Source organism: Sardina pilchardus, chromosome 15, assembly GCF_963854185.1.
Source record: "Sardina pilchardus chromosome 15, fSarPil1.1, whole genome shotgun sequence".
NCBI lineage: Eukaryota > Metazoa > Chordata > Actinopteri > Clupeiformes > Clupeidae > Sardina > Sardina pilchardus.
In genome coordinates this window covers 25,369,981-25,384,748 of record NC_085008.1, presented here as the reverse complement: position 1 = coordinate 25,384,748, position 14,768 = coordinate 25,369,981, and the positions used below count along the sequence as shown (strand labels likewise).

General features: G+C 38.2%; 1 protein-coding gene across 3 annotated transcripts; it reads left to right on the top strand.

Moving 5' to 3' along the window:
• Positions 1–814: 814 nt before the first annotated feature.
• Positions 815–10,794, top strand: prkacba (protein kinase, cAMP-dependent, catalytic, beta a). 3 transcript variants are annotated; one of them, XM_062555620.1, is made up of 11 exons: positions 4,295–4,514; positions 6,013–6,074; positions 7,381–7,509; positions 7,666–7,764; positions 8,284–8,366; positions 8,537–8,663; positions 9,042–9,137; positions 9,250–9,372; positions 9,462–9,626; positions 9,953–10,114; positions 10,235–10,794. In XM_062555620.1, exons 1-10 carry the CDS (start codon positions 4,337–4,339, stop codon positions 10,076–10,078), a joined length of 1,188 nt encoding a protein of 395 aa, XP_062411604.1. In that variant the 5' UTR covers positions 4,295–4,336; the 3' UTR covers positions 10,079–10,114; positions 10,235–10,794. The 3 variants fall into 3 exon arrangements, with proteins under 3 accessions (XP_062411605.1, XP_062411604.1, XP_062411603.1); XM_062555621.1 differs by lacking the exon at positions 4,295–4,514 and adding an exon at positions 815–1,258 and having other exon boundaries at positions 9,953–10,794; XM_062555619.1 differs by having other exon boundaries at positions 9,953–10,794.
• The last annotated feature ends 3,974 nt before the right edge of the window (positions 10,795–14,768 follow it).

Here is a 14,768-nt window from a genome sequence, read left to right as displayed (position 1 = left end):
CATCATTACATGTTCATATAAGTAATTAGCACACCTGGCTAATAAAGCTGGCAATGCAAACATTTTATTTTGTCAATTTGTAGTCTGCAGATGGTAATAGTCACCTGATGTCAACAAATTGATGGCAAGTGATATGCCACATGCACGCACAAATGATGTTCAACAAATGTAGCAACTCAAGCCATGGAGATGGATCCATGCACAAAATGATACATTTATTAATTTATCATATGCATGTGTCCAAAGAGCCTTACAACAATGAGAAGTCAAGCTACACTGTAGAGGAGATCAAACCATTATCAACAATACAGACCAACACATTGAAACTGATAAAGGCAGGCAAAACCTGATGGTGCACAGCAAGATAGGTGTCCGTAGGCCTAGGTAATATGACTCATTCCTCAAACTTCAAACTTCAAACTCATTCCTCACAGCACTGAGCAGTCTAAGTAGCATGGCATGTTTTATTATTATTATTATTATTATTATTATTATTATTATTATTTCAAAGAAAGTCAGGTTTGGTCAAGCTGGAGCTTATTTCCTAGTGTTTGTCCATCTACAAAACGTAATTTACTTCATTCACGTGTGTCAAATATTTGTGTATGGCGCATAGTGTATGGCCCAGATGTCTTTTATGTGGTAATCAAGTTTCAACTTATTGTTTACCTACAGCACCCATTCAATCCTCAATTTCCAGGGCGAGAGCCCACTCATGAAGAACATGCCCTTTTGCGTTCATTGACGACTGTGACGTCAGAGTGCAACGTCATGTCCGCTGTGGGCTTCATAGATTTGTTTAGGAGGAAGCTTAGACAGCTAACGTTTGCTCACTGTTTTCATTGATAGTGTCAAACTAGCTAGCTACCCCACCGCTTTCTGGTGGTAGCTGAGGTTAACTCAGTTATGGAATTCTGTCAATGTATACAATGTTAAGTGATGCCAGGCTTGATGAGCTGTCTTCATCCATGAATCAACCACGAGCTGTTATTTTGTGTTGCGAGTTGGATCCTCACAGTCGATTTTTCGGGTAGCTAGCTAGCCAGCTACCCGGCTAACATTTAATGAAGGTGGCTGGCTACTTGCAGCAATTGATTTTGGGTGGACTAGCAGGCTACCTGAGGACGGGAAAATAAAGCTGTAACAAGACCCACTCTTCTCTTCACCGAAACCTCTGTTTATTTGCTGTATTTTCATCTCAACTTGTGCATTATGGGAAACGCCGCAACCGCCAAAAGAGGCAACGAACTAGAAAGTGGTGAGTTAGACTGATGCTAGCTAACCAAAGTGCCATATGAGTCTGACATCCAAATATTATCTGCACGTCAGATAAAATGTGTGAAGTGTCGTGTCCGCGTTCCAATGCTGTACTGTGGACCAGAGTTATGTAGGTAAACAAACATCCCATATGATGTTATTTTGCACGTTCGGACGGTTAATCAGAATGTATAGCGTTAACGTTACATGTGAGCCAACCAACGTTAGATATGTTGGATTGTCATACCAATACTAGCTCATAGCTAGCGAGCTATCAATGACAGGTAGCTTGCTACAGAGATGCCCTTTTAGGCAATTCTGCTTTGACGTCATAAAGTTACCAGTGGGCCTAAATTCAGTCAGCTAGCCACCTTTCTATTCTGAAAACCACCTGGCCCACGAACTAGTAGTAATATCATTGATCCAGTATGGGGGGGTGTCACGGTTTTGTCTGTGTGAAGGCCTTGGCTTCCACTCAAGCCTTAATCAGCCATTTATTAGGAAATATAAGACTGGTTAAATGTTGCAGTGTTACAGATGCTGCATGCTTCATTTACTTGACCCAGGCCCTGAGGCTATGTGAACTTGCATGACCTGAGATAGCAGTACATGAAGGACAGCAGAGGAATCAGCCTGCTTAAAATGCCAACACCTACTTGATAAATATAAATAATTGTTGATTGTGAGGCTAGTAAGTTACATGTACCCTTGCGATGCTGAGAAGTAGCCTATTTTTGTGTCAGACATGTGGCAGCTGTGCTTCAGTATTGTTTTGCTTGAATAACCTTAGAATAATCTTGCAGTCTTATTTTTGTGAAGATGTGTCACACAGCCTAGAGAGTAGCTTACTGGATGCATATTAAACAACGGTCAGTTGATTAATGAAAATCTGAAATGCACAGAGACTGGGGTACAAATGTTAGGCCTAAATGATGAAATAACTTGCAAAATTTGCTACATTCAAGTCTCATTATGCTTTTCACCTTCATATACATTTTGCAATCATCATTCCTGAGAAGAAATGGGTTACATAAAGCTTTTAAAAAGTTACAACAAATATGATTGTTGGTAAGCAGTCATGTATTTGTAGATCAGTAGACTATACTGTAAATTGTGTCAGGAATATGTTCTAAAATGTCTTGTGTTTTGGAGGATGTTTCAGTTGTAGTGCAGGCTAGTTCCTCTCAGGTCTTTCAGTGGGCCATCTCAAAGAGGGAGAGGCTTGTGTGTGTGTGTGTGTGTGTGTGTTCTGGACTGATATGATAGATAGGGGGCTGATGGTTGTAGTGCAAGCTACTAGTTTTGCTTTCTGTGGTAAATATGCCTTCTGAGTGTGTACGTGCTTATTCATTGAATACTAACCAGGGGTAGTTTTGGAATGAAGTTAAATAGCGCATGAGTCTAAACAGAAGAATGATTCCAATATGAAATAGGCCTAGGGCTATAAATTAAAATACATTCAATAGCATGGTTAAGTCACGTAAACAATAATAATTAGGTAGGCCAAACATTTTGGAGATGCTGATGAATGTTTTCTCTCTCTCTCTCCCTCCAGTTCTCCGATTTTATTCATAAGCGGAGAAATGAATGTTAGAAGAAACAGTTGATTTAATCTGATAATGTTCTCACAGTCGCTTTCCTGTTATTTTGCGATTAAAAATACTCCAATCACATAAATCTACCCAGATACCAGGCAGATCGGTTTCCGCTTAGTCTATCCCTGGACGGTTATTTTGCTTATAATCACTTGCCAAATGTTATTGATATAACAGTACAACTGGGGGTTGCACTACTGTGACCTTAAAATGGAGACCAGATTAGACTATGTTTTTGTATTTTTAAAACATTTAGCATACTCATTTCACATTTCCATCTCTGAAGCAACATGTTGCATAGGCCTACATTTTTGCAGTTATTTTTTCTCAGTCTGTTTGGTGCATTTGTCAGATCTGCAAAACTGCTTGTTCAAATTCCACATTAGTGTACGCCATACAATCAATTTCTCCCAATTTTTGACTAACAGTAAATGCTTTAGTACATCTATTGTGTATAAATGTCTGCTGTGGTGATTCCTAGCCATGGCCTCCTCTGCACAATAGCTTAAATTTATTGTGTTGCTGTGGCTCTGTAGCTTAAATAAAGTTATTCTATCACATGTTGCTTTGGATAAAAGCGTCAGCTAAATTAATACATCTAAATGTAAATGTCTGCTGTTTGTTTTTTTATATTTTCAATACCTATTGTCATGTTGGTGAAAATGTACTATACTGGTTCAATGTGGAATAGTTGTACCCCATAAAACAAATAGACTTTATTTCTTTGCTTGAGTCATTACATGCAAAACTAGTAGTTGTCATAGTCTGTCAAGCACATTTCAAACAGTACATCTGTCCCAGCAGACAGGGACCTGAAGATGTATAGAAAGATTTACCTAGGCCTATACAGTAAATCTGTTTTTGTGCATTTTTGATAGAAAATACTTGGAGAATAAACCATCATATTGACATGACAGAACAGTTCATACACATTGGCATGAAGATTTATCATTCTGAGCATACTGACAGTTTCATTGGCATAAATACTTGCTTTTGAGATATAAATATTTTGTGCAAGATACTAAACACTATGTGGTGCAGTTGGCACTATAATTGCAGAAAATGCACCAAAACAACTGAGAAAAACTGTAATCAGCATTTTGCACTCTCAGTATTGACCCAATGACAGTGTCTGAGCCAAAGATTCTTCTAGTCCAAGATTACAGAATTACGTTCATTTTTTAAATGATTTTTTAGTTATTGTTTTAGTGTTGCTGCAACATGGGGCTCAGCAACATATCTAGCTTCATTTTTAGGTTTTGTTCATCAGAACTGCTCTTATTCTCCTGTAGTGAAAAGGACATAAAAGGTGCATTATCATTGTCCGGAAGCACAACCAACCACGCGCGTATATGGTTAACTGAAGAGTCTTGCAAATAGATCTAGGCCTACATCAAAACAGGAAGTGTGCGCCGTTCAGACTAGGCCACTTGTAGCTTCTGTTCATTGCTTTGGTGGAAGCACTCCTGGGCGAGCGTGAGTTCATGGCTCAAGGGAAAGATCCAAACTTTGGCCAGTCGGTGGGCACTAACACGGCTCTCCAAAAGCTAGATGTATTGGCAAACCGCTTTTTTAAGTATCGGAAGGGAAGCCAAGAACAAAAATCACAAGAAAATGAAGGACCTCTTCTCTCAGAGTACACCGTGAGTTGGGATAGAGAAAGTACGTACACATATAATATCTGGTACTGCGACTTCATTTTGTTACATTGAGTGCGCTTTATTTTATTTATTTTTGTTATTCTTTCCATGTTCAGTTTTCCTAATTTGTCTCCAGAATATGAAATTTGCTGTATTCATTCACAGGGATAATACATAAACCTGGCATTCATGGCAATACAGTGCTCTGTCCTTAAAAATAGTAACAAGAGAAATGTTCAGATGTCTTTTATTCACATCATAACTTGCATGGATGAATATATTTATGTATATATGGTTTTAATTGTACTGGCTCTTATTTTATTTGACTTTGTATTGTTCATTTCTGTTTCAATGAAGATGGAAATGAATGGAGATCTTCCAATTTATGTTTGCTTTAAATATCTCACATGTGCTTCTCAGTTACTCGATGGTCTCACTTCATATACTGTATGCTAATTCTTCCTCCATAGATTTAGATTTGTTATTTTGTTTCCATTCATTAGAAAATGTATATGTTTAACTGAGATGTAGTTTCATACTGTATGTAACTTGTTGTAACTGCACTCAGGAAGACAGGAAGTGTTCAGTTAACCACATAGACAAAGACCTCCCCAAATGACTTCTGTTCTTTGCAGACAGTGGCTGGACAGGTTTTTGAAAAAAAAGAAAGTTTCCATTTGTATATTTCTGGTTAAAATTGCCGGTTAAAATTGCTGCTGGTATACCTAGCTGCATATTTTTCCATGCCTCTCACTTTAACTTGTATGTCTTTCTCTGCTATCTCTTTCCTCTCTCCTCCTCATGCAAACGCTTGGCGATCTTCAGAACTGTTTGGTACGCTTTTGTCCTTCCGTGATGAGCTGCACTGAATTGTAGCATGTATTGCATGTCATAAGAATGATCACATTACTTCAGTGCCCCAATGGCCTGCTCAAGGGCACAGATTGTCAGGCTTCAGTGAGATTGTCTTATTCAGCTATCCACAGGTCTTCAGATGGAGTCAGAATTGTCATACACATTGAGAAATCTCTTGGAATTTCATTTTTAAGGAACATTCCAGCAAAGATTTCACTTGGCTAACACTGGTCTGTTTCTCTCCTATGAGGTTAGCTCCCATGAACAGCAGGTAGTTATGTTTGGGGGAAACGGACCAAAACAACAATCAGTATGGTAATTTGAATGGGGGGCTTAGTTTTGTACTGCTCGTAACCAAAAGCAGGTGATCTCATAAGAATATTCTCAGGTAAATTGTGTGGGAAAACTCTGCTGGAATGCTACCACATCACTATGTCTCACACATCAACACTAGAGGGCAGGTCATAGGGCTTCCTGTTATTCTCGGTGTGCTATGCTTGCATTAACTGCTCTACAAGCAATGACAGGTGCTGGATACCTGGACTCATTACTTGTGAGAAATCTGTGTGTGTTTTACGTAACTTCAGTTTTTTAGGAATTTGTAGTTGTCTTCCATATCCATACCTTACAAAGTCACCTGTTAATGTTTGTTTTTTCTCCTTTAGTGAAAGAGTTCTTAGCCAAAGCCAAAGATGACTTTTTAAGGAAATGGGATTGTCCACCCCAGGTAAAATAATATATTTATAAAGACAAACTGTGCAGTTGCATCAAAAAAAAGAAAAGAAAAGAAAAAGAATATCTCAAAATATCTCTTAATCTATAATCAGATGAGCATGGCAATTAACTTTTCCATGATATTGTAATATTTTGAGATGCACCTGTACGTTATACTTTACTAAACATTCCCTGCTTTGTGATACACATACTGCAGAGCTGCTCAGATAGGATCAGTAGTCAATTGTATGTTTTAAAAGCCTATAAGAGGCATTTCATACAGTGAATGTGGTCATTTTCAACTAGTCTGTTTTGTTGTATTTGACTTTAGGAAATGTTATTGTGTCTGTAGACAGCCATCCTCTTAGTTACCATTTAATTGCAAAGAAATGAGCTATAATACAATAGTTTGTAACTGTTTGAATGTAAAAATGTCTTTATCGAAAATAGGAACTCATGATGTGAAAGGTTGTGGTTCTGAAGGTGTGAGGCCTAACTAAACACGAGAGTTGAAGTAGAAATTCACTGAATTGTAGACGTATATCTCTATAAAATTACAATGTGTTTTTAGGTCCGTTGTTACACTTGTACAGAAATTCAGATGTTGTGTTTTTTTTCTTCATCTGCCACTAATGAAACACACTCCATCTTGTGATTCATGAGACACACAATAGTAGAATAATATTTTGTAATAGTATGCCACAGAATATGACGATACCATAACATAAGCAGTAATTTAGTTTACTGTTGGTATACCTACAGTGCCCTCTGTACATTAAAATATGTTTCTCTATCATCTTCAAAACATGCATTTTAAACTTGGCACCACCTGTGTGTGTGTGTGTAGTGAAACTGTAGATCAAACTCATAGTAGCCAATTTGTTAGTACCTTGTAGTTAAAAAAGTACATCAGAAATGGTAGTAGCACACATTTGTCAATTGACATTTGTTACATTGGTCTCATTTGTCATTTGGCCCCTAGACACATCACACTTGCAATTTACTTAAGGTTAAGTCAAATAAACATGTAGTTACAGTATACCTCACAATTGACATTACTCATTCTCCTTTTGTAGAACTGTCATGATGGGACTCTTGCAATTATTCTCAAAGACACCTAAAGTCTTGGTAGCCTTACAGTCTTGAAGTTGTATCTGTTGTGAATAGTCCTGTGTAGCTCACAGAGCATTAATCTATCTAACCCACGCATCCACTTAACCTCTTCATAGAAAGCCACCACGACACATGTCTATTATTTTGTTACTTCGTTTTGACGGGTGTGGTCTGATGCAAGCTAGCCTCTGTGATCTTTCCTCTAGAGCACAACGCGACTCGATGACTTTGACAGACTGAAAACTCTTGGCACAGGCTCCTTCGGACGTGTTATGCTGGTGAAGCATCGCGCTACAGACAAGTACTATGCAATGAAGATTCTGGACAAACAGAAAGTATGTTCATTCTGTTTTTGCTGTTGTTGTTGTTTTTTCGTTCTACATTATCCAGAGTCCTCATTTCAGCCAATCAAAAGAGTGCAAGAAAGTATTTTCTCTCTGTCCTTTTATAGCAAGTTATATTGACTTTTTTTCTTCAAATCTCTTCCCAAGGTGGTGAAGTTGAAGCAGATAGAGCACACCTTAAATGAAAAGAAAATATTGCAAGCAGTGTCCTTCCCATTTCTTGTACGACTGGAGTATTCCTTCAAGGTAAGAATTCAACTAAACATACAACGTCCATGATCACAGTATTGTTTTCTTTTTGGATTATGGAGACTTTGAAAAAGACACCCTGCCATTACTGTTGCTTGCGCTGGACTACACCTTCAAAATAAGATGCCAATATCTTCCAGGTTTGCAAACCTGTGTTTGGCTATTTCAATTCAGCCCAACTCAGTTTTATTCGTATAGCACAGATGAAACCGTATCAAGGCGCTTTACAGAGTCTGAGCCCCCTAAAGCAAAGCACACACTCTCAATTCGGAACTTTGGCGATTTTTACACTACTCACCTCCTAGTATTTCGGACTGACATGTAAATGAGCTTGTGTCTGAACAAAGTGAAGAACATGTGGAGGTTTTGATCATGTCCATCGAATAAATAAATAAATAAATACATGAAATATAAGTATTATAAGCAGAATAGGAATTGTGAATTACAGTTTAGCCCTAATTCTGTTACTCTGTGAATTAAACTGTCCATTAACAGTCTTTTGTCAAACATTTTTAGGACAACTCCAATTTGTACATGGTGATGGAGTATGTTCCAGGTGGGGAGATGTTCTCACACTTGAGGCGAATTGGAAGGTTCAGGTAAACAGCTAGCTTCCTTAATTAGAGTCGATCCTCATTAAACTGTGGATGATTTACATTTACTCTAATTCAGACCTCTCTGATGCTGTAAAGAAATGCTTCTTCCATCTGGTGTGAGCCAGTTAGTTGTCTGTGCTTACTGTGTATCTCTCTCCCCCCGTGTGTTCCAGTGAACATCATGCCAGGTTTTATGCAGCACAGATAGTCCTTACGTTTGAGTACCTCCACTCGTTAGACCTCATCTATAGAGACCTGAAACCTGAAAACCTTCTCATCGACCAACAAGGATACATTCAGGTAAATCATCAATCTAAGGTGTCTTCTCTTCTCTATGGACTATATGGTCATTTTTTGTGAAGATGATCTTATATTTGGACATCAATTCACTCTGATTGCAAACATATGTATCACACACAAATGTGCACACACACACGCACACACACGAACACACACAAACACACACGAACACACACACACGCACACACACGCGCACACACACACACACACACACACACACACACACACACACACACACACACACACACACACACACTAGCTTGCACAAATTGAATGCCATAGTCTACTATCAAACTATATACCCATGACTGAATGTCCATTCTTTCAACATGCTGGAGTTGTGAGGTAATTCACTTCTATAATGATTTTCTGTTTCAGGTCACAGACTTTGGTTTTGCCAAAAGAGTAAAAGGTAGAACCTGGACCTTGTGTGGGACTCCAGAGTACTTGGCCCCAGAAATAATCCTTAGCAAGGTAAGGACACAGTATGTTAAGTACACATGAAAGTTGGCCTTAAATCAGGTTTGGGTTCTTCATTGGGGTCTTTAATGAATACTTTTGCTCTCATTCTTTGTATGTCTAATAGGGCTACAATAAAGCTGTGGATTGGTGGGCATTAGGTGTTCTGATCTATGAGATGGCAGCAGGATACCCACCCTTCTTTGCTGACCAGCCCATTCAGATCTATGAGAAAATTGTGTCTGGCAAGGTACTGTAAACAATATGCTGATTTTCAGGTTGTACTATGAGGGTACACTTCAAAGTAAAACAAAATTGTGATTTCTCCTGCTTTTCCAGGTACGATTCCCCTCCCACTTTAGTTCAGACCTGAAGGACCTGCTTCGGAACCTGCTTCAAGTAGACCTGACAAAGCGCTTTGGAAACCTGAAGAACGGAGTCAATGACATCAAAAACCACAAGTGGTTTTCAACAACTGATTGGATTGCCATCTATGAGAGGAAGGTGTGTGCCACTATGTATTTCCATACATGCCATCATAGGAACAACACTGTCATTTTACCAGTCTGTCATTGACAGTGTGCATCCAGAATGCTTGGTTTTGCATTATTTAACATTGTGGTACTAAACAGAAAAATGACCCCTTTCAGTAGGCTTCAGTGCACTGGGCTCTACCTTAGCATAATTTTCCATGGAACCCTGCACATGGTAAAATGATGCTAAAGGGAAAACCAGTATAGTGAAAACAATAAGGGCTAAATATGTATTGCTGCATTTTACATACTAATTCTTACATGTTATAGTTCATACTAATCATGTCCATTTCCTAGGTGGAGGCCCCCATTATACCAAAGTGCCGAGGACCAGGGGACACCAGCAACTTTGACGACTATGAGGAGGAGGACATTCGTATCTCAGATACTGAGAAATGTGCTAAGGAATTCCTTGAATTTTAAAATTTAAGAATGAGCAGGACTCCATTGGAATTTGAGGTATTTTGATTTTGTTTAATTTTGTTTTTATGTTAGTTTAATTTTATTTTATGTCAAGATCAAGTTGAGACCATCATATATGTTCAGACATATGCCTACTTCCTTCCTTCATTCCATAAGGCTGAATGAGATCTTCAATGCAAAGATCTTTGTGTGGATTTTGCACAGCCTAATACCCAGGCATATTACGGAGAAGCTAACCTGGCTGCAACAAAAACCTTGTCTTTTTATTGCTTTTTCATAGACATACCCAGTGGTATTATTAACCCCTTGAGAGAAAAATAAGTAATTGAATTAGACACTGCATCTGTGAACCACTCGAATGAAATGATGCACATGTGGCTTTCTGTTTTTGAAATTACTTCACTTACAGCATGGTGTTGCACATTTTTTGATGGGAAATTGTAGTACAGATTGTTTGTTTTCCAGCATCAGTTGCCTGTTACATAGTAGTACATTTTTTTATTATTATTTTAATTTTATATATTATTATTTTTGTTTGCACTTGTTACAGGACCATCTGTCACATTACCTTTATTATCATTTTGCACTTTATGTTTGTGTGTATGTGTATAGGTGTGTCTGTTGTAGGGGTGTAGTATATTAGAAGTTCCACAGTTCTATAGTATCACAGTACTTGAGCCATTCTACTGGGCATTTAAAAGATGGGATTTATCATGATATATGTGACCCTGTAAAGCGGAACCAGTCGTTTCGGTAAAATGTAGTAAATTAAGTTATTGTGCTCACGTGAACGGCCATAAACTAAGCTTTCCAACGATATGTATATCGAGGGTATTACACAAACTATCGCTAAGATAACCGCATCTAAAGTTGACATGGTTCTCCTGTCATGATATGCCAGAAGAGGAGAAATCACCTGTTTAAGCGGCGCGTGCACAACGGGAATGACAGCAAATGTGTTGAATCTTCGCTGGGTTTAACAGTCAAAACGTAGGTTTTTCAGTGAAATGCGTTCACGATATGAAACTGTAGACTGTATACAGCCGAATTGTGCGAAAACGTGAAATTCAACATTTTAACCCGGAAGTTTGTTATTGTTGATTTACTCAAAATAACGATGTGCGCAAAACGACTGATTTCGCTGTGAATGGTCACATATTAACTTATTCAATCAAAGTACTCTCCCAGTTTTTTAAGCTAATGAGATTCACTCTGTTTATGATTCTGTCGTTCTATTACTACTATCAGCAGGTTCAACATACATTTAAAACAGTCAAAATGAACTAGGAAAGACTGAAACTGAGCATCTGTATAATATAACAAAAAGCATTTGCGATAATGTATTGTATTATTTTTCCCCATTATCCCAAAGGTCTGTGTTTTATGTCTGTGGTGTGGAGTGTAGATTATGACCAAAAGTGAAAAATAATACACTTGAATGAAGGAGTTTTCAGTTACACGTGGCTCATTTCATACCCTTTTCCTGACGTATTCTACTTCTCAAGCACTGTACAGAACCCCCACACCCCCTCCTCCTCCCCCGTCCCCTCACAGACCAGAGTCATATCAGTGAGATAATCCCTCATGTACACATGTGCTTCTCCTGTCATCCACAGGGTGAGAGTTTTCAGAGCAGACGTTTTCATTAGCTATGATAAGATATCGTAGCGCAAAAGTGGACTTTTATTTTGACAGGAATGTCAAAAGTCATTAAAAGTCTCTTAGTTTTCTCCAAAGATGTTTTGGGGATTGTTATATATGTAGACAATATGTGGTAGAGCAGATATGCTAAGGCACACACACACACACACACACACACACACACACACACACACACTCCCGTCCTGATCTTCCTCCAACTGCAACATTATGTACTTAAAGAAATTTGAGGGCAAGAGACCTCGCATAGCTGAGTTTTCATTTTGATTTTTAGTCTGTTAATGTTGAATCATTTCAGTTTTTAAATGTTTATCGATATCTAATAAATGTACATTTTTGCAGTCATGGTGTATTTAATTTCACCATCAAGCTGTTTACTTGCAGCACTGAAAGATGTATGCAAGCAAAGTATGTTATTCATTTCAAATGCCTAATTTCAGTTCTGACTTTTTTTTGACTGACCTCTGTAATTAAGTAATGCCACCTGGTAACCTAGCGTTGTCCCCCCAAAAAAGCTATACCCACATTACCCTCTCCACCGCTTTGTTTTTTCTCTTACAAAATGGCTTCTGTTAGAAACTGATCAATTTCCTTTTGTATAAACTTGAACTGAAATCTGAATCTGAATCTGGCGCTGGATTCTCAAAGTACTTGTGAAAATTGTAAGCCCTCCAGTTCCTGCTAGGGGGGTGGGGGTGGGGGTGGGGTGGGGAGGGGGGGGGGGGTGGACTCCAGTGTTTTCCAGTATTTTGGGTGCATCTTGAGATGTCATTGGTACTGTCTGTGGTCATAAAAAGTGGGTTTATAGTGTGTCAGCTGGCATGTTATTGTAACAAAATAGGCCTTGTCCATATACTGCTGAATAGTTCCTGCAGGAGTATTAAATACTCTAACTATCAAACAAAAAAATGGATGACAATTCAAGATGAACATTAGTACAGTGTATTCCATATAGTTTTGTGAGTAGCTGATTTGTGTTTTTGGAATAAATCATGTAATTACAGGGAATCTGAAACTAACGTTTGTGGATTGTTGCCATGACTTGTCATCTGTCACATACTGTAAACCCACATAACCTTTATTTCTCATAGGCCTACATGGTTCCTCCGTATGTGCATTTTCCCAATAAAAACACAGATGTCAAAACCATTCTTGGTGTCTTCGGTTTATTTTTGTTTCTTCTAGTGTTGCTTTCGTCAACGAAAATTATGACTAAATATCGTCGTCAACGAACTTTTTTCACGTGACTATAACGAGACGAGACGCAACATAAATGCTGGCCATGTGACGATGACTATAATTAAATTTATAAGGCAATATCGTTGACGAATAAAAACGAGACTAAATGTGGTTTACAAAATAAAAACCATGCTAACATCTCTCTTCATTTTCGAAGACCAGAAGGACATGAATGTTATAACATTATTTTGTGTCGTTTAGTTGTGTTATTATTTTGCAGTATTTCTGTTTCCTGCGTCTCACTTCAGGGGCGCATCAGGTTGCATGGTCTGATTAGTGATTATCATACCAGAGGACGAGCGTTTCTCGCGTGGGCCTGTTGGTATCCGGTGCTTCTGTCACTCATCTGATCATATTTGATCATGTAGCAAAGGAGCGGTAGATGTATAGCCTATCGTTATCGCTAATATAAGCTAAGAAATATAGGCTACGTTCAGTCCGTTAGATTGGCAACTCTCTCAGTTCAACTTTGCACTAGGCTACTTATCTCACCTCCGCATATAGGCCTAGATCTAATTCAGATGAAAATGTTAACAGGCAACTGCAGATTTGATTAGTGTGTAGCCTAAGCTTCTGTCCAGCTGATGCTGGCGCTGTCATATAGCCGACAATAATAACATTATTCCACCGATCAGCAACGAAGTTCTAATCATAGACACATTTTTAATGGAAACTTAGTAGGCTATCTAATGTTGTGTGGGAATTGCAAGAACACTATTGAAAACAATTCCTTACCAACCACACAAGTGCGCGTGTGTCGTTTATTTAAACGGTAGAAAAACTGAATCAAAGACGGTGCTGTTCATCAACAAAATCAGCATGGAGTTAAAATGTAATTTAAAGTCCCACGCATTTAAAGGGGCAGCGACCACTCAAGGCATAGACCTGTAGCCTACCAAAACTGAGTGATGAACGTGAAATGCGTTTTATAGGCTACAAAACACTTCATTAAGATGACAGTTGTGTGTAACCACGCTTAGGCTACCTAGTTAATGGTGAAATAGCATCCACATTTACAGCATTCAATAACCTAAGGACAACTTGATCTTAAGTTAAATTGTTCTCAGAAAAGGAACAGCAGGTCTACAGAATATTCCAAATAGTCCTTTCATGGTGACAGGGGGAGACCAAACTCTGTGTAACATACCTGATTCCACTGTCAATGTTCAGTGCCTATGTAACCTGTAATATTTGTAATTTTTTAATCCATGAAAATTAACTAAAATGTATCATTTCCTATTAAAGGGGTAGTTCAGAATTTTGGACATAGGACCTCATTTCCAGGTTAGCCAGTGTGATATTTATCAGTGGAGACCGTTATCTGCACATTTCATCCAGTCCTATAGTTTCAGAGTTCGCTGGTGCTATAGTGCCTGCCACTAAAAACAGTCTTACCCAGTCTATGGAGGAACAACCCCTTAAAATAGAATTGCATTAATAAAAAGATGCTAAAATCCAATTTTCATTGGCAAAAACAAGACTTAAAGTCATTCGTTTTCGTCAACTAAAACTAGACGAAAATAAGACTAAAATGCTCATACTTTTAGTCGACTAAAACTTGACTAGACTAGAAGAGTATGAACGTGACTAAAACTGATAAAAACTAAAATGACAGCTTGACACAAAGACTAGACTAAAACTAAAACCAAAACAGGCCGCCAAAAACAACACTAGTTTCTTCTCACAAATGAAGTTTTCTATTGATTTCATTTTTTACATTGCTGAAATCACACATTTTACAAAGGAAACTTGAATCTCACTCTCAATATCTGAGACATGCATGAACTCTGAT

Bases quoted from the DNA above. Each gene is read 5' to 3' on its own strand.
- prkacba (XM_062555620.1), top strand. From the start codon at position 4,337: ATGGCTCAAGGGAAAGATCCAAACTTTGGCCAGTCGGTGGGCACTAAC. The intron at 7,510-7,665 runs GTATGTTCATTC...TCTCTTCCCAAG, and splicing joins AGATTCTGGACAAACAGAAA to GTGGTGAAGTTGAAGCAGAT. The intron at 8,664-9,041 runs GTAAATCATCAA...TTTCTGTTTCAG, and splicing joins ACCAACAAGGATACATTCAG to GTCACAGACTTTGGTTTTGC.